Source organism: Cynara cardunculus, unplaced genomic scaffold (assembly GCF_001531365.2).
Source record: "Cynara cardunculus var. scolymus isolate 2C unplaced genomic scaffold, CcrdV1 Un_Scaffold_682, whole genome shotgun sequence".
Classification (NCBI taxonomy): Eukaryota; Viridiplantae; Streptophyta; class Magnoliopsida; order Asterales; family Asteraceae; genus Cynara; species Cynara cardunculus.
In genome coordinates this window covers 117781-135952 of record NW_020200604.1, presented here as the reverse complement: position 1 = coordinate 135952, position 18172 = coordinate 117781, and the positions used below count along the sequence as shown (strand labels likewise).

General features: G+C 36.8%; 1 protein-coding gene across 1 annotated transcript; it reads left to right on the top strand.

Annotated features, from left to right (window-relative positions):
• The first annotated feature begins 702 nt into the window (after window positions 1-702).
• LOC112501919 (histone H3-like centromeric protein HTR12) lies at window positions 703-5421 on the top strand. Its single transcript, XM_025105689.1, has 7 exons — window positions 703-769; window positions 882-907; window positions 1024-1057; window positions 1131-1252; window positions 3052-3126; window positions 4958-5033; window positions 5351-5421. Exons 1-7 carry the CDS (start codon window positions 718-720, stop codon window positions 5404-5406), a joined length of 441 nt encoding a protein of 146 aa, XP_024961457.1. The 5' UTR covers window positions 703-717; the 3' UTR covers window positions 5407-5421.
• The last annotated feature ends 12751 nt before the right edge of the window (window positions 5422-18172 follow it).

Below are 18172 nucleotides of genomic sequence, written 5' to 3'. Positions count from 1 at the left end.
AATACATTTAATAAAAAGTACGAGACTAAAATACATCAGTTAAAAAGTACCAAAGCTAGAAAATGAAATGCTTAAACACCAAATAATTTAAAACTATAAAACCTAAACATATATATATATATATATATATATATATATATATAATATCATAATTAAATCCTTACAAATTTAATTATAAAAGAAAAAATAAATTAGTGGGTCCCATTGACCTCCCCATGATGCGTACAATGACCATTAACCTCTATTTCATTAACCTCCCATTAACCTCCTTCACAATGCATGATGCATGTAATGGCTCCCAATAACCTCCATTGGAGATGCTCTTATATACTAAAATAGATAAAGAAAAGAAAGATTATAAAAATTTCTAAATAAAGAAATAAATTATTATTTTAATCTGATAAGAACTATTAAAAATAAATGTTTAAAAGGAATAAATATTATTTTATTAATCTTTTAAATATTTTAATAATATTAATATTTGAATTGGTAAAATAAAATAGATATAGTTTTCCAAGATTTTAATTTTTAATACTAAAATATAGCATACATCTGTTTGAATTCAAGTACCCATAGCATCCCTTTCTGTCGTGGCACCGAAATATGTGGAGTCCAAACTTAAAATAAACGGCGCGGGAAATACAAATGTTTTACCTTCAAACTATAAAATTCTGCAAATACAAATGTTTTATTCTGCAAATACTCCGTTCAGCAACAATGGCGAGAACCAAACAAATTGCTAAACGGAGTGTATCCAAGCACAAAATCGGTGAATCTTCTTTCTCTCTATCGCTGATTTGAAATTGAATCGTTATGCTATCATCTTCTCCTTTTTGTTTTTGGTTAAAACCCTAATTTTGTTTCATTTTCGGAAATTGCAGCTGTGGGACCTTATTCAACGAACACAGTAATGATGTTTCTCGATTATTTTAATTTAAAGTGATTTTAATTGTTTTTGTGGTTGGATTTAGCGACTGATTTAGATGTAGTTTGATTTTCATTTTGTGTTTGTATTTGCGTCAGCCACCAAGAACAAGTCCAAGGAAAAATCCAGCAAGTGAGTAATTGTATACATTTTGATATTTGGTGTGTACTGGGATATGGTAAATTTGAAGCTTTTGGTTGTATAGGTTCCGCAGGAGAAAACAAGAGACCACACCGTCATAAGCCTGGGACTCAGGCCCTTCGTGAGATTCGGCGTTTGCAGAAGACTGTTAATCTTCTCATTCCAGCCGCTCCTTTCATTCGAACTGTAAGACGGAATTTATTTTATATACCAGTTATGTACATAGATTCTCATAACCATATCAACTGCATTGTGTTTATCCAATTGTCTTTTAAATCAGCAAAGTAAAGTCAGGAATGTGGGAGTTTAAGTTCTCTATAAATCGAAAGAAGGTTGTTGCTTGTGGACTAAAGCATATGCCATCAAAGTATCAACTACTGGGCACCTAGATACGTGCAAGTCCACCTCAACTGGACTGGAGGACATAATTGATATGGCCATAAGAATCTAAGTACGTGACTGATTCTTTTTTTTTTCCAAGGCTGATAGTGAAGCAATTATGAATATTCTATTGTCAGTTTATATATTTTACTGTGATCCATGTTGAATTTCTGTGGAAGGACTTGTGTTTATGCACATTAAATAGTTACCAATGCTTAATTTGTTCGGTGAGTAAATTGTGAATTTTTTTCGCTTTTCCTGTTTTAACTAATCTCATGTGAGAGAGGAAGGAAAAACATATATTAGAAGAGCAAAGTCAGGAATTTATGTTTGTTTCTCTCACTATGCCTAGGTCAATTTTTATCTATCTATGGTATATGATTCCAGGAGTACAATCTAGTTACTGTTGGTAAATTATGTTCTAATACTGTTAAACTTTGCTTTGGTAAATTGTATCTTAACCAATGAAATTAGAGTGATTAACTTTTCAAATGATCATACTTGGATTTTTTCGCAAACAGATAGACAATCTTGCAAAATGCAAAAAGAAAAACTACACTTGCAAGAATGAGCGGTTGTTGAGAAAATAAGGTTCCAAGCGTGATCTTTTCTGCTATGTTTTCACAATTGACCCAAAATCACTTACAAAGTACAGTGGATGTTTGACAGTTTTGCAAGAACAAAGATTTATTTGCAATAAGAAAACCAAGTATGATGATTGGGAAGTTACTCACTTGAAAGAAGTATGATAAGAGTGCATCAGAAGTTTTCAAGTTGGGGTCAAATTGCCTAATGTTACTGGATTTGCTTTTGTCTTGTACCCAGTATATGGCGATGAGTCTTGAAGGTCATTGGTTCGAGTTACTGAAATAAACCCTTTGAAAAAATGCGATAGAAATGTTACATCCATAGAGTTCTTGAGCCTTTGTGCACTGAGGTTGTCCACGTAGCCAGTATATAACATCAAAGCTTGTTTTTTGAAGTACTAGTTACATAATAAAGGGAACTTGGCATGATCTTGTATTATTGTTACACACTCAACACCTCAGGTTTAAATTGGATGAAGAGCCGATATAGGAATGATGTTAAAAGCTTCTGTAGCTGTAGTGGTATAAGAGGTATCAAGTACATAATTTTATTAAAGGTCTTTCTCATTGCTGTAATTTTTCTAGATTACGAGGACTGCATCGGATGCAAAAAAATGATTTAGAGTAAAATACTACGATTTTCAGCTGACGATGCTCTTGTTTGATTTTTTGTTTGAAGAAGATGGTGTTAGAAAAAGGACTAAAATACCTTAAGGGGGGGCATGTGAGGCACATGGGAAATCTAACAGTTACATACTGATGACGGTGTTAATTTGGGTGTTATTTGTGCATGGAAGCATGTCCAAGGACTGACCTGAGAGTCAAATTGTTTAGTGGTAAACGCAGTACGGATTACATAGTCCATCGGCAATCGTTATGCTTCACTCAATGATTTAATATGCTGCAGTTTCTGTTTTCTTACCATAACCTTTTTGTGGTAATTTTTCCTTTTTACAATTGGTCATCATAGCTGGAGAATTGCACAGTAAAGCGTTCTCTGGTTGTAAACTCTTGCAGGTAAAAGAGATCAGCAATTACTTTTCCCCAGAAATCACTCGCTGGCAAGCTGAAGCTTTACAAGCACTTCAGGAGGTACCATAAGCTTGCCACTTCATATTTGTTAAAATCTGTTTTCTAAACCTTCACTCCTGATTGATTTGAAGTTTGTCCTTCCTATACAGTCGAAATTTGAACTTCAAAATAAATCTGGCAAGACAGCTAATATAATTTCTTATGTTGGCCTCTAATCCATCTCTAACATGGTATTTAGCTGTAGATAGGCCGTGTTGAGATGTAGTTCAAGTGTTTAACTGAAATATTAGAAGTTCTTTAGCAGTTAAGTTTACCTTCTGGTTATAAGGTGACTTGAAGTTTTTCTCTGAATCATGAAAACCTCTTGTCACGAGTTGGGTAGGGGCCATGTGATTGTTCATACCTTTAGGCTCAGGCTGTTAGGCCCACTTGAGGTTGTTATCGTTCAAGGGATTGAAGACCTCTCTCAGTCCTTTTGGTTCCCTTATGTGGCCTACTTCCCTTTTTGTCGACTAATTTGATTCTAATCTTATTAATTTTTGGGCATCAAACCATGCCCCTCATGATTCACATAAGATGAACGGAGAATGACTAACTTTAAGGGCCTGGCTCATCGAACCTAACCTTTTTGTGTATGTACTTTTTGTTTCTAATTTACAACTTCCAGAAGTTAGATTATGCATAATGTTGTGCATCACTTTGTATGCCGTAGACTAATAATCTTGTTGATTTTGGGAAAATATATCTTCTAATCAAGCTATGGTTTACTATGTAGACATATTTGTCTATCTTATCGTGTAGTAAAACACCCAACACTTTTGGACAAGTTTGCCCTTGATGAGTACTAACATAATATCATTTTTACATGACAAATAGGACAAGTGCCTTTCCTTTTTGACCGGAAGATGGATCAATGGGCAAAAATTGTTAATTCATGAGATGCAATAGCACACAGCTACCTATTCCTTTCGTCTTGTGACAGTTGCAACTCTTTTCTTTTGGGATGTTCTATGAAAATTTTGATATTTTTTAAATGAAGTTTTTATGTTGAAATTAATTATTTGCTAATTATCATCGTTACAAGTAAACTGATGGTTTGATTTTGGTTCACACATTTTATCTACACGTCTTTATTGAAGTGTATTTTGTATATTTGACAAATAGTTTTAACAGTTTCTTATAGAGCATACACCAACCCAAACATGGCAAATTTATTTGGACCCGGGATTAACTTTTATAGTAAATTTGTTTGGCATGGTAAAAAGTATAACGGGTTTTTTCACATTTTTGGTTGACATGTAAATATTTGAACTAGGTCTCGTGTAGCAGGCCCGGTGTGCATCCATAGCTAAAGGAGATGGGGAGGTAGGGAGCTAGAGAGGTAGAGGGTGCGAGATAGACTAGGGGTGTGCAGTTTGCTTAAATTGGTTATGCTTCTGTTGTTGCTGCTTATGTATGTATGCTGTTGCTTACTCTTAACCAGCTTTACAAAACCTTATCATATCCGACTTTCTTTCTTTGTCACACTTTTCACAAGCTGAGTTGGGTTTTTCATAGAAACAACTGCTCTAATTAAGTAGAAGTCAGGTCTGCATACATCATACCCTCCCTAGACCCCATCTCGAGGTGGGATATACGGGATTCGTTTGGTTTATGTACTCTTTGAAGTTTGAACCACTACACTGTAGCCTAGTTGAACTTTCCGACCATCAGATTGCAAGTTACATAATTTGAAGTTGGGTTTTTTTATTACTTTGACCCAAACCAAACATTTTTCCCATGTGGTGTCAGGTTTCTAAATGTTACCATCAAACATTTAGTTTGGTAGCATTTATGCCCATCTTTAAATATAATAACTTGAAGAGTTCATGGGTATGACTTTGTTATGCAGGCAGCAGAAGATTACATCATTCAATTGTTCGAGGATTCAATGCTATGTGCAATACACGCAAAGCGTGTGACCGTTAGTAAGTTTTCCATAAACTTGATTTGTGTATGCGTTTTGGATTTGAGGTAAAATCTGGCTACATCTTAGGGCCTGTTTACTTGTGGCTTAATGAGCTTACCGGATAAACGGGCTTATTCGCACAGCCATTTTAGGCTGTTTACTTCGAGCTTATTCGCCCAGACAGGGGCTTATTTGGTTTGGTTTGGTATATGTGTTATTGGGGCTTTAGGAAACCTCTTTACCCCTTGGGGTAGAGAAAGGTCTACGTACATCGTACCCTACTCTATGTCGGACTCATTCGGTTGTATCACTTGTCATTTTGCACATATTTTTCAGTGAAAAAGGATTGGGAGTTGGCACGGAGACTTGGAAAGAAAGGACAACCCTGGTAATTATGCTCTTCTGGGATGCAAATTGATTTATGAGATCAAAATGTGAGGTGTGGTAGATGAGTCATCATTACTTTTTTTTTTTTTTTTTTACAAAAAGGAAAAAAAACACAAATTAAGAAAATGTATTTAGAAATTTGATGTTTAGGAACGTTACAAAAATACATTTAATGCAAGTGAAATTACATAAGTAAGATTAATGTTTTCATCATTTGTAAATACAGTGAAGTTGATGTTGTATGACTAATGGATATCGGTGGATTGTATCTGTATGAGATGGAGAAATTGGGGCAGCCCCCGGTCCAGGACCAATAGGGACTGTTATGGCTCGAAAGTCTCAGACCAGTTACATATCTTATGGAATTCAATGCCTAGTTTCATGACTGGTTATGTGTAGTCTTGATTTTTCAAGAAGAATTTTATATTTTCATAAGTTATAATACAAGATTTTCAACTTCTTTTTCAAAAAATTTGAGGTTTTTTTCCTTGTAAGTTTTCAAGATTTTATCTACTTAAATGTATCATTTAAAGTGTATTTTACTTGATTTCAAAAATCATATTCGTAGAAACATGTATAGCGTTTTTGTGTAAAAACATGTATAATGTCATCAATACTGTGAGAGATTAGGACCGGTAACTAGGCCTAGATTGGTCCTAGAATTTTTGGTCATAGGGACCACAGGCCCAGTTTTGATGAGACCGATTTGGGACCGGCGTGGCCGTGGTTGGACCGATTTTTGGCCATCTCTCTCATGGTTATTGATGGACACATTCGAATAATCAATATGTCATAAAGTGTTTACATTTTTATTTTAGTTTATTTTAAGTTAATTGTTTACTTCCAAAAGCAAATACTCCTTTCCATTATTACCCTTACTTATGAGATAAACTTTGTATTTTTCGAATTTGAAGAGAAAAGAAATGAACACAAATGGAAGGAAAAGAAAGGAAAGGAAAATAATATTTTTATTTGTGTTCTCAAAAGGGGAAAGAAAGTGAAGGAAAAGAAAGAAAACCATTTTTTGTGTTCTTAAAGAGGAAAGAAAGGAAGGGAAATATGTCGTTTTTACTAATATACCCCTTAAGAGTATATCCTTTAATATAAAATAATGGGTAGTTTTGTAATTTTAATAAATTTTTAAAGAGTTTTAATTTTTTTTCCTTTTCTTTTCTTCCACCTTTGGGAGGAAGGAATCTTATAATTATTTTTATTTCCTTTTTTTCTCTTCTAAAAAATGTTTTTTCAAGAACATGTGTTTTATTACTTTCCGCTCATTTCCTCCCTTTCCTTTCTTTGCTTTCGTAAATTTTCTTTTGAGAACACTGTTAATCTCAGATCTCTCAATAACACTAATATTTAAGCTATGAATAACCTAAATATGTCGTGTGGATGAATAAATGAAGAACACTCAAGAACACAAATATGAGTATTCAAGAATATACTTGAGTGCCGAACGGTTCACTTTATTCAAATGATTAGGCGGAAAGCATAAAGGATTACATGAAACGTAAAGCCTATTTATACTAGAAAGCTAATTAAGGAGATTGCTATTTATGGAAGATATTTAGCAAATCTCTTATGGAAAGGAAAGCTATTTAGACATATGGAAAGTAAATAAAGCAAAATAAATCTTTGGAGAATCCAGCTGTCGATTAGTCATCTTTAGCTGTCTTCTATGGGGCGTTGTTCAACCATGTCTTGATATCTTCTTCATCGGGTGCCTCTGGTTGAACTGTTCCCTCTGGTTGAACTATTGTGGAAGACTCCAAGTGTTGGTAACCACAGGGGTTATGGAGATGCAAATTTCATCGCACCTCTGGTCGTTCATCGGCTTTCTGGTTGTATTGGACACTTAGCATTTTTACCTTAAAGTCTTCCATCGGCCTTGTGCTCTTTCACACTTGTTGTTTTTCATTACTTTTACAAATATCAGTTATGGGGTCTAACAATCTCCCCCTAAGTAATGAAATGACAAACATTGGCTAATATATGAACAATCAAAGAATAAGTGAAAGACAAAGGCTAAACTAAAAGAAAAACATCCTTTGCCAAATTTTTTCATTGGACTAGGTGTTGGATGAATTCTTACAAAAATGATGGAATGAAATTATATAAAATTACTTCATTCATGGTCTCCTCTTGATATCTTCTAGAAATGCATCATCAGTCCTCTGAATCGAATGACTGTGGAGATCTCATGAATGAGTTGTTGACCTTCTCTCATAGGCACATGAGGTCTGCCAGTCTCTCTCTGATGACCTTCTGAAACCATTCAAGTGTTGAGGTTGAATACTTGAAGGCCTCAGTCAGTATGCAGAATTTCTTTACACCAAACTTATTCTTGAACACCAATCCAAGCTCTGGTTGAGTCAAGACTGAAGCAGATCTCTTCTCCTGTAGGCGTAGGAAGTCTTCGTCTGGAGGAGTGCAAGAGAGTTTTTCGATGCCAAGTTCAAGAGCGATTTGAAAGTCGCTCTTTGCCCTGAACTTTACCAAGGTCTCCATCGCTTCTACCATCGCTCAATTTGCCATCCCCTATCTGATCCCTTGATCATGTCGTTGAGCTGTGTGTCCATATAAGTCGATCAAGTCCCATGGGTTGAGATTGATCAAGTCATTGTCATTGAAGATGCTGACCATCCGATGTGCTCGTTCCACGGTGTACTTGATGTATTTGACTGCTCGGTTAGCAAAGGTTCTCATTTTGATGTTTAGAACCGTCTTGATTCCATCGTTCGAGAAGACGACTTGTGATGGAGAGCTCATTTGTCTTACGAACATGTGGCACAAGAGATCTGTCGACTCAGGAGAGAGCATGGGAGGATTGAAGACCAAATTTTCATCGCGATCATGGTAAAGGTACTGATGGATATTCTCCATCATTACTGGTTCCCTTGGGGGGCATCTCTGGACGTCTCCTCAGCAACTCTAAGTTAGCAATAATCTCATCGACCACGCCTTGAGGAGGAGGTTGCCTTGATGAGGAAGGAATGTCCATTAGCACCTGTGATGATTGGGTGATGGATGGTTGATGTTGGGTAATGGGTTGTATTTGGGTTAAGGGTTCTGTTTGGGTTAGGGGTTGTGTATGGGTTATGGGTTGAGGTGATGGAATGGCTTCTGGTTGTGATGGTTCAGGTTAGGTTGGCTCTGGTGAGGTATTTCTGGTTTTATGGGATCTGGTTGGGTTAGCTGTTGTTGAGGTAAGGTGGGTTGGGTTATGATGGGTTCTGGTTGAGTGGGTATGGCGATGGAAGGTTCTATATGAGGAGGTGTTGGTGATGGAGTAAAAGGTTGATTTATTTCTGGTTGAGGGGTAGGTGGATTTTTATCGGATGAAGAACTCACCACGATTGGTGAGAACTCATTGGTTATGGGTGATGGTTCATAGGTGCAAGCTAAGGGAACATGTACATTATGTACATCTTCAGAGGGCTGAGCCTCTGGTTCCCTAGCTTGGGTTCCTTGGGAGGTTGATGTTTGGTGGCTTTGAGTTGGTGGTGGTGGTGTTGCAGCGGTTTCCATCGAATGTTGTGCCTAGTTCTCCCCCTCATGAGGACCTAGACTATGATCATCTTGGTCAGGACTCATGCCTCTACCTCTTACTGCTCTAATACCACTTGTTGGTCTCAGCCGGTCTACAAAAGTTTAGAGGTGATCAGTTTGTAGAGAGGAGGGATGAATACAAACACGATAACTTTCACTTTTAAAAATATATATTTATATAGAAGGATCAATACATATTGTTCGCGGAATAGACAAGGTAAAGAAAGACCTATCAAAAACAATCTTGAGCTACACACAAATATACTTAGCAAATATAAGAAGATTTACGGATAAGAATTAAGACTAGAAGAGAGTTCTTGGGAGAGCTTCTTAGAATTATAGAGAGAGAATTATAATCTGCTTGAGTCTCCCTTGTATGTGTATATATTTGTTGGGTAGAGGCAGAACACACTCAAGCCTTTAGAAGAAAGCTTGTCCTTTGCTACAGTAAATTATATTTTTGTCTATCAATGAGCAGACATCCTTTCATAGAGTTGGTGAGCACTAGAGTCGGCTAATCGGCTCCGTGCTGTACTATACTCCAGGGAGGGTATGCGTTAGTCCTTTGTGTATGGAAAGGCATGATAAACAAAATCGTACATGGCAAGATTCATTTGATTGTTGAATGCTGGAATGACGCTGGAGGTCTCTTCAACATTCATTGAAGCTTGTGCAATCTTCACACATATGTTGACCAGGTTCTAATCACTGAATACCGCTTCAGATCACGAGCGCACTAGTCACTAATCTTCAGTTTCAGTCTTCGACATTTTCTTAAGATTCTTGGGTGTGAGTTTTGTCTTCTTGAAGTAAAATTGTCGTTGTAGAGTTACAATACATGTTTCAGCGATCACAAAAATAATTCGGCGAAGATTGCTAAAACTGAATAAATAGAAACATAATACTTCGATGGGTAAAAAGGATTCTTATCAAATCAATGAGTAAGAGGATCAACAATAGGGGACCAAACAAAAGGTGGAATATAGATCCTCAAAAGAAAAGTTTCAAGAGGTCAGGTCAATACTCCAATTATGGCCAACATTTGAAGAGGGTCAGAAAGTGTCACATCTACGGAGAGACGGGACATTATGCTAAAGAATGCAAACAAAGGATGTCCAGAACCCCAACTGCGGATACAGTAAAGGGTATTCAAAACCTTGGGGCAAACCTACACATGGATGAGATCGACATGATTTCTGAGGCTTCAACCAGGATTATGGCGAGTCGAGGTGGCTGGTACAAAGACACTATTGCCACGGTTCATGTGTATGGCACCAGATCTATGTTTATTACCTATGGACTAGTGAGAGAAAGAAAGCAAGTGATAGTGGCAAACAACGGCCGAGCGAATGTTGTCGGTATGGGTACAGTATTATTGAAATTCTCTTGCGGCAAGACTGTCAATCTCAAAAATGTTCTTCACGTGTCTTCTATCAACAAGAACCTAGTTTCTGCTTCTAAACTCGACGAAAACGAGTTTGGACTCCGCATAGAGTTTGGAAACCTCGTGATTTACAAAAGAAATTTTTTTGTTGTTAAAGGATACTACCATCTCGGTTTATATCGCCTAAATTTGAGGGATGGTGATAATGAGGATGGACCGAGTGGATCTGCAGGTAGTAATGTTAATGTTGTGACTGATCAAGTAGTTGGTTTTTTTCGTTTTTACAATTCATGTAATTCCCGACTCAATCAATAATGTTAATTCTTTGAAGTATTTCGCTTATTCTATCTCATTATGGCACAAATGTTTAGCTCATACAAATGTGAAAAATATTTAAAAAAAATGCAATATAAAGGATTGATCAAAATTGACAACAAGGATTTTGAAAAATGTGAAACTTGTGTAAAATCAAAGTTTACAAAGAAACCTTTTCCTTCTGTTGAACGGGACACATCAATTTTAGAGTTAATTCATTTTGACATTTGCGAATTAAATGGAATTCTTAGTCGTGGAGGAAAATGGTATTTCATTACATTTTGCGATGACTTCAGCCGGTTTTCACATGTTTACTTATTACAACGAGTTTGGGGATGCATTGTCTACTATCGAATCCCTGATCCAAAAAGATCTAAATTGGGAACCCGTGCTATTAAAAGCATATTCATTGGATATGGTAGAAATACCAAGGCTTATAGATTATTGGATAAGTACTGAGGAGTCTTAGTAGAATCTAGAGATGTAGTTCTTTGAAGATAAGTTTTCAGATGATACTAAAAACTCAATACCAACATTGGCCTTTAATCTTCCTTGCACATCTCGTGATAGTTCGAAAACCTCAAATAAGGTTGACGAACCACGTAGAAGTACACGAGCAAGAAAAGAGAAAAGTCTAGGAGATGATTTCTTCTCATACTTAGTAGATGGAATGCAAAATAAAGTGTGACAACACTGCATTTTGGGATTTCGGGTTAGAACCTTATTTCGGGATCTTTATCGAAAACTAAGTCTTTTTAGGATTTAGCCTCGACGATCTGAGATCATCTTGTTTATCTCCCAAGATTAATTTGTAGATCATATTTCATCGGGTTGTTAACCAAGTTAGTTCGTGCAAATGCCAAATAATCTCGAAATGTTTTACATAAAAAAATAAAGTTGATATTTTAGCCTCGTTCTTTTAAAAATTCAAAATTTCCAAAGTCTCAATTTCTTTTATTTATTTAGTTGCCAACTATTTTAAAAGAGTGGAGTTTTAAAATTCTTTGTAAAATTGCTTTGCTTGTTTTAGATTATTGGGGTTAGTGTTTAGAAGTAAAAAAAAAAGCATCTTGGACTTGGGCCTTAGAGGCCAGCCCATTACTCCTCTAAAAGCCCCATATAAATACCCCCTTCTCTTTTAAAAACTCTTCATTCTTCAAAAGTTCCAGCCTTTCGTTTTTTCTCTCTCTAATTTCATCCCCTTCCAACCAATTTCATCTCCTTGCAAAACTCAAGATTCTGCTGTCCTTGAGACTTGCTCATACCATTCGGTCAAGAAAAAGGTATGTTTTACGAACTGTTTTATTCCCTTTTAGTTGTTCGAAATTCTTTATCTTCCTACTCGATTCTTTAAATAAATTTACGAGATTTAAAGAGGTGAGATTATTCATCAAAGACCTGCATGTGTCTTCATTGGATGATAATCTGTGACCCAAGATTCTTTAGTCTCAAAGAGAGAAGAAGAGAGTTCTTGCATGTGAGGTCTGATCGTACTCTCGGATGATTAAGTCTTGCATGCATCTTTAAATCGATTCTCTCATCTTGTAGCTTGCTGGAATCAAAATCCTTATGGTTTTACCCTTTTTTCTAGATTTATTTAATATTGATTTTTGGTATTAAAAGTTTTAATTCTTGAAAACGTTGAGCTCGAGACCCTCCCCATCATTGCTGTCATTCTTGGGCATGCAAACAGTTTTGGGAGGTGTATGACTCAAGGTTGAGGAATTCTTGAAAAGAGTGTTAAACCCACTCAAAATCCCTTGATTTTGATAGATGGCTGCTGCCATCATTGTTTTGGATGATATTTAATGATGTCATTATTTAGATTTTGGAAGGTTCCTTTTTATTTAAATATTAAAATATCGGCTTTATTTTATGAAAATATTTGGTGGCCTTGCATTGCAAACAACTTTGCCCTACCTAAGTCAAGAAAACTAGAAGTTAATATAGCGCTGGTTGGTCTGTCAAGAAGTTCGAGCAAGCATAACAAGTCCTCTAAAGGAAACATACGGATATTCACCAAACTAGTGAGTTCTCACGGCCCCACTTTTAATGCTTTTTATATATTTTATGGGGGAAAAGAATGAGATTGGGCAAACTTTGCATGTTTATGTTATTTGAAATGTTGGGACTAAAGAACTGTTTAGTCGATGCTTTGTTCAAAACTTTGGACTAAGAAACTGCTTAGTCGGGTTTCCAATAAACCTCTGGACTAAGTAACTGCTTAGTCGGGTTTATTTTGTTTTGTTTTAACAACTGTTGTTGCACTTAGAATAAATGTTAAATTGATGTGCTTGAGAGTATATGTTTCCAAATGAAAGTCCCCGTCCGTACACGCTACTTGTTAACTCGGGTACATTTCTGTGCCGTGGTATTGTGGATAGCCGCTATTGTGTTGACAGTCCCACCCAGAAAGGGGTGCACAATTACCTATGTTTTCTAGTCTAATCATGTGGAATTTGGACCACYGCTRAATTARTACTTTATCGAACTGTGGGACCTAAGTAGTGAACGGGCTACTTCTGGTTGTTCGAAAATTAATGGGGCATATTGGTCAGGTAAGGCTCAGTAGCGTCTCAAGTTTTACATCGTGATAGATTTACGTTTATTAAGTGCAAAAGAATTCGCATAAGTTTGCTATTACTTGGTTTATTCATTGAAATATTTTATGCATGTGAAAACCCGTGAACTCACCAACTCTTTGTAGTTGACTTTGTTTTATTCCATGCTTTTCAGGTTCTAAGTAAGTTGTTTTGGACTTTTGGGAGCATACTTGAGCCGAGATCGATTAAGACAAAGAATTTGATGTATTTGTGAATATTGTGTATCTTCGAATACCTGTTATGTCGATGAACCTTTTTATTTCGAACCAAATGAAAAAGTGTTATTCTTAAACTGTTGCTAAGACTCGCTTGCCTGTTAACATCCCGTGTTTCCGCTTTAGCGGGGTGTGACATAAAGTGGCAAGATGTCATTTTATCCATCAATATAGAAGATGATCCTAAGACTTTTAAAGAGGCCATGACTTTAACGGATGCCCCACTATGGAAAGAAGCAATCAATGACAAAATAGACTCTATCATGGGTAATGGTACTTGGGAATTGCCTGATTTACCCAAGGGAGCAAAACCCATTGGTTTTAATCGTTATTCAAAAGGAAGCTACATCTAGATGGTTCAATTTCGGCTTTCAAGGCTAGATTGGTGGCTAGAGGGTATAGACAAAGAAAGGGCGTCGATTATTTTGACACTTATGCTCCAGTTGCTAGAATTAGTTCTATTTGAACTCTTATAGCAATTTTCAGCCATAAAAGGTCTGTGCATTCATCAAATGGATGTAAAGGCAGCCTTTTTCAATGGTTATCTAGACGAAGAGGTTTATATGGAGCAACCTGAAGGGTTTGTGGTACGCAGACAAGAGAACAAAGTGTGTAGACTTATAACATCTCTATACGGGTTAAAACAAGCCCCCAAACAGTGGCACGAAATATTTTTATACGACTATCACTTCTTTCGGGTTCCAACGTAATGGGCCGGCAGATGCATTTACTCAAATTGAACGAGAGGATTTACTATGGTAATTTGTCTTTATGTAGATAAAATGTTGATCATCGGAACCAATCTATAAGGTATCCTTGAAAATAAAGGCTACTTATCCTCGAACTTTAAGAGGAAAGATCTTGGAGAAGAAGATACCAACCTTGGGATAAAAGTCAAAACGTCAGCATCTCAAATCTTTCTAAGTCAATCCTACTACATACAGAAAATACTGACCAAGTTTAAAATTTTGAATATAAAGGAGTTTGACATTCCATCTTATTCAAATGTGAAACTCGATAAAAACACTAGTAGGGCAGTGGCTCAACTAGAGTATGCTAGTGCAATAGGATGCATGATGGATGTCATTTGTTTGCACTAGACCGAATATTACTTTTGTAGTGAGTAGACTGATTCAATATACTAGCAATCTCGGTCCATATCACTAGAAAGCTATCAGTAGAGTATTGGGTTACTTGAAGAGAACCAATAATCTAGAGTTAACATACATGACACATCCAGGAATCTTGGAGGGGTATTCTAACGCCAGTTGGATAGATCACTCAAGTGATTCTAAATCCACAAGTGGATGGATTTATACCCTTGTTGGTGGGGCAATTTCTTGGGCAAGCAAGAAACAATTGTGTATTGCCCTAGCTGCAGCGTGCAAAGAGGCCGAATGGATCAGAGTTCTATTACCAGATATCCATTTGTGGCCTCGACCAACTCCTTCTATTCCCATGTATTGTGATAGTGAAGTCACACTGTCAAAAGTATACAATGTTGTGTATAATGGGAAGTCGCGACATATAGGTCTCCGACATAATTTCTTGAGACAATTAATTGATGATGGTACCATAAGTATTGTGTATGTTAACTCTTGTGGGAACTTGGCAGATCCACTAACCAAGCCTCTGACGAGAGACTTAGTAGGATCAACTACCAGAGACATATGTATGAAACCATGAAGAATCAATTATTGATGGAAACCCAACTTGAATTTAGGGCTCCTATCTATCAAGTTTAAAGGGTAACAACAAGTCACTAATTGATAAAAGGTACTATCAATTGATATATCCATGTAAGGTAAATGATAGTACGGTGTTGCCGAGAATAAGGATGAGTTAATCTCCTAACAAAGTATAGAGACATCTTAGCAACAAAGATGTTATAGAACTTTGCCTATATTACTAAAGGGTGATGCCGCCCCGAAAGGAGAGTAGTGGTTCCTCTCCTTAAAGGTCATGAAACAGGGTTTAGCGCATGGCCATATTCACGCTCAGTGAGAAGCAAGGATGTTAGATTATGTGTGTGAGTAAGCCAGAGAGCTCACAAGATTCAAGATTTAAATCCTAAGGATACTATTTAATTGATCTCTCCTTGCATACTTGCATAAAACAGGGTTTAATCTTAGTGATACCACTGTGATATTGCCAAATGTGAATGTCAGATTGCTTTCCAACCTGGTGGGGGATTGTTGGAAATTATATGTGAGGTTGGAGGTTTTCCTCCATCTCACATTGGTAGAAATATAATAAAATGTGAGCCTTATAACCCTTTACCTCCAAGAGAGCTTTAAACAAGTTGACGAGGTAATGGTGAGGGTTATGGATGGAAGTTACAATACCCATGCACGCGCGTGGCCGATGCCGAGGACGAGGGCGCGGGCGCAGAATTCATGGAGTGGCGTGAGGAGGTGCACTTTGCTGAAGTGGTTTAGATAATAATTGATGTACTCAATACTTTCAGTAATTATCTTATAATTTCCAAAAAATTTAGAATTCGAAATTTAAATTAATTAACCATTTTTTTTTGGAAGTTGGTTGGAAGACCAAGTCTTCCATCATCCCCATCAACTTCTAATCTTGTGAAGAAAGATGGGGGATCAAGAGGTTTAACCCCGGTATAAATACCGGGTTAAATCTCTCTCTCAATACCCAAGAAGAAAAAATCAGAATCTGCTTACTCTTTCTTTCTCGGCTGCTCCATTCGATTTCTACCTACGTTTTCTTACACCACCTTGCTTTGATTTCGATATCAAAGCTGTTGATATTCGAGATTCGGTTCTGCATCAATCTTAGGGCTTTGCTACTTGGAGACCGACAACTTATATGATGGTCGTATAAAACCTTTAAAGACAGGTTTTGTACAGTGCAGATCTCTACCTTTACGTGTTTCTAGAAAATCAGGTTGGTATTTAATTTTTCGGCATTGTATTTACTTTTTGTTCACATAGGGAACACTCTGCTTCTACCCCTTTCTACCATTGAGTCTATCACGAAGGATAGATTTAAACCCATGTGGGAATATTGGTTTGGTTTCGATTCTGGTCTTAATTTTACTATCTCAAACTATAAAGTTTCTATTTATAGATCTTGGTTTTGTTCTTCGTTAATAAAGTTCTAAAATTTATTTATAAGGATTTAATGTTATTGTTTTCTAATCCTTTTAGATAAATTCTTCAACAATCTTAAAGGTTTTATAATGGACTCCATAAATATTCGAATCATGAATCAAGATCTAGTCAAGCCCGACAGTTTCGACGGGAACAACTATACTCGTTGGGCCGATAAAGTGAAATTTATGTTGATGGTGTTGAAACTTACTATGTTTTGGACCCAAACTTGACCCCTATTCCTGAGAATCCGGTTCCTGTAGCAGGAGAAGTACCAGATAGAGCATTAATAGCCGATCTGGAGAAGCAAAGGCTTATCCGAAAAGAAGAAGAAACTCTTGCTTGCAAACACATAAAAAATGCTTTATCCGACCGACTATTTGACTTGTATTCTCCTATCACCTATCCAAGAGAATTGTGGAAAGCTTTGGAGTTCAAGTATAAGGCACAAGAGGATGGAACTAATAAATATATCGTGTCTTAGTACTTGAGGTTCCAAATGGTTGATGATAAACCAATCTTGAAGCAAGTTCACGAACTCCAAGTGTTGGTTAATAAATTGAAAATGCTTTCCATAACTCTTCCCGAAATCTTCCAAGTGGGGGCGATCATAGATAAAATACCCCTATCATGGAAGGATTTTTCAAAATGCAAGATGTATAAGTCTGAAAATATTCTTTAGATGATTTGCTAAAACATTTACGGATCAAGGAAGAGGCCCGAAATCGGGATAAGAGAGGCAAGTAGATTTTGAGTGCTAACAACGTGCAGGCTGGTAACAAAGGAAGGGGAAAGTCTAAAGGATCAAACAATAGGGGACCAAGCAAAATCTGGAATTCGGGTCCTCAAAAGAAAAGTTTCAAGAGGTCAAGTCAACACTCTAATTTTGGCCACCATTTGAAGAGGGTCGAAAAGTATCACGTCTGCAGAGAGGCGGGACATTATGCTAGGGAATGAAAACAAAGGAAGTTTGAAACCCTAACTGCGAATATAGTTGAGGGCATTCACAACCTTGTGGCAAACCTACACATGGATGAGATCGACATGATTTTAGAGGCTTCAACCAAGATTGTGACGAGTCGAGGTGGCTGGTACTTAGACATTGGTGCCACGGTTCATATGTGTGGCACCAGATCTATGTTTATTACCTTAGACACTGGTACCACGACATGATTTTCATTACTTTGCGTATCTTCTTCATTGGATATCTCTGATTGAATTGACATTGAATACCCTAAGTTTCAATGACCAGAGGGATGATGGAGATGAATTGTTCATCATACCTATGGATCCTTCATCGCACCTCTGGTTTGCCTTGGACACTTGGGGTTTCTTCCAGATTTTCTTCCATCGGCCCTCTACACTTGCATACTTGTATATTTTCATTACTTTTACAATACGAATGATGGGGTCAAACAACTTTTAAAGAGACTATGACGTCAACAGATGCCCCACTGTAGAAAGAAACAATAAATAATGAAATGGACTCTATCATGTGTAATGGTACTCGGGAATTGTCTGATTTACCCAAGGGAGCAAAACCCATAGGTTTTAAATGGTTATTCGAAAGGAAGCTACATCCAGATGGTTCT

Excerpts from the sequence above, each read along its gene's own strand:
- LOC112501919 (XM_025105689.1), top strand. The coding sequence starts at position 718 with ATGGCGAGAACCAAACAAATTGCTAAACGGAGTGTATCCAAGCACAAA. Across the intron at positions 1,253-3,051 it reads CCGCTCCTTTCATTCGAACT|GTAAAAGAGATCAGCAATTA; the intron begins GTAAGACGGAAT and ends AAACTCTTGCAG. Across the intron at positions 3,127-4,957 it reads CTTTACAAGCACTTCAGGAG|GCAGCAGAAGATTACATCAT; the intron begins GTACCATAAGCT and ends TTTGTTATGCAG.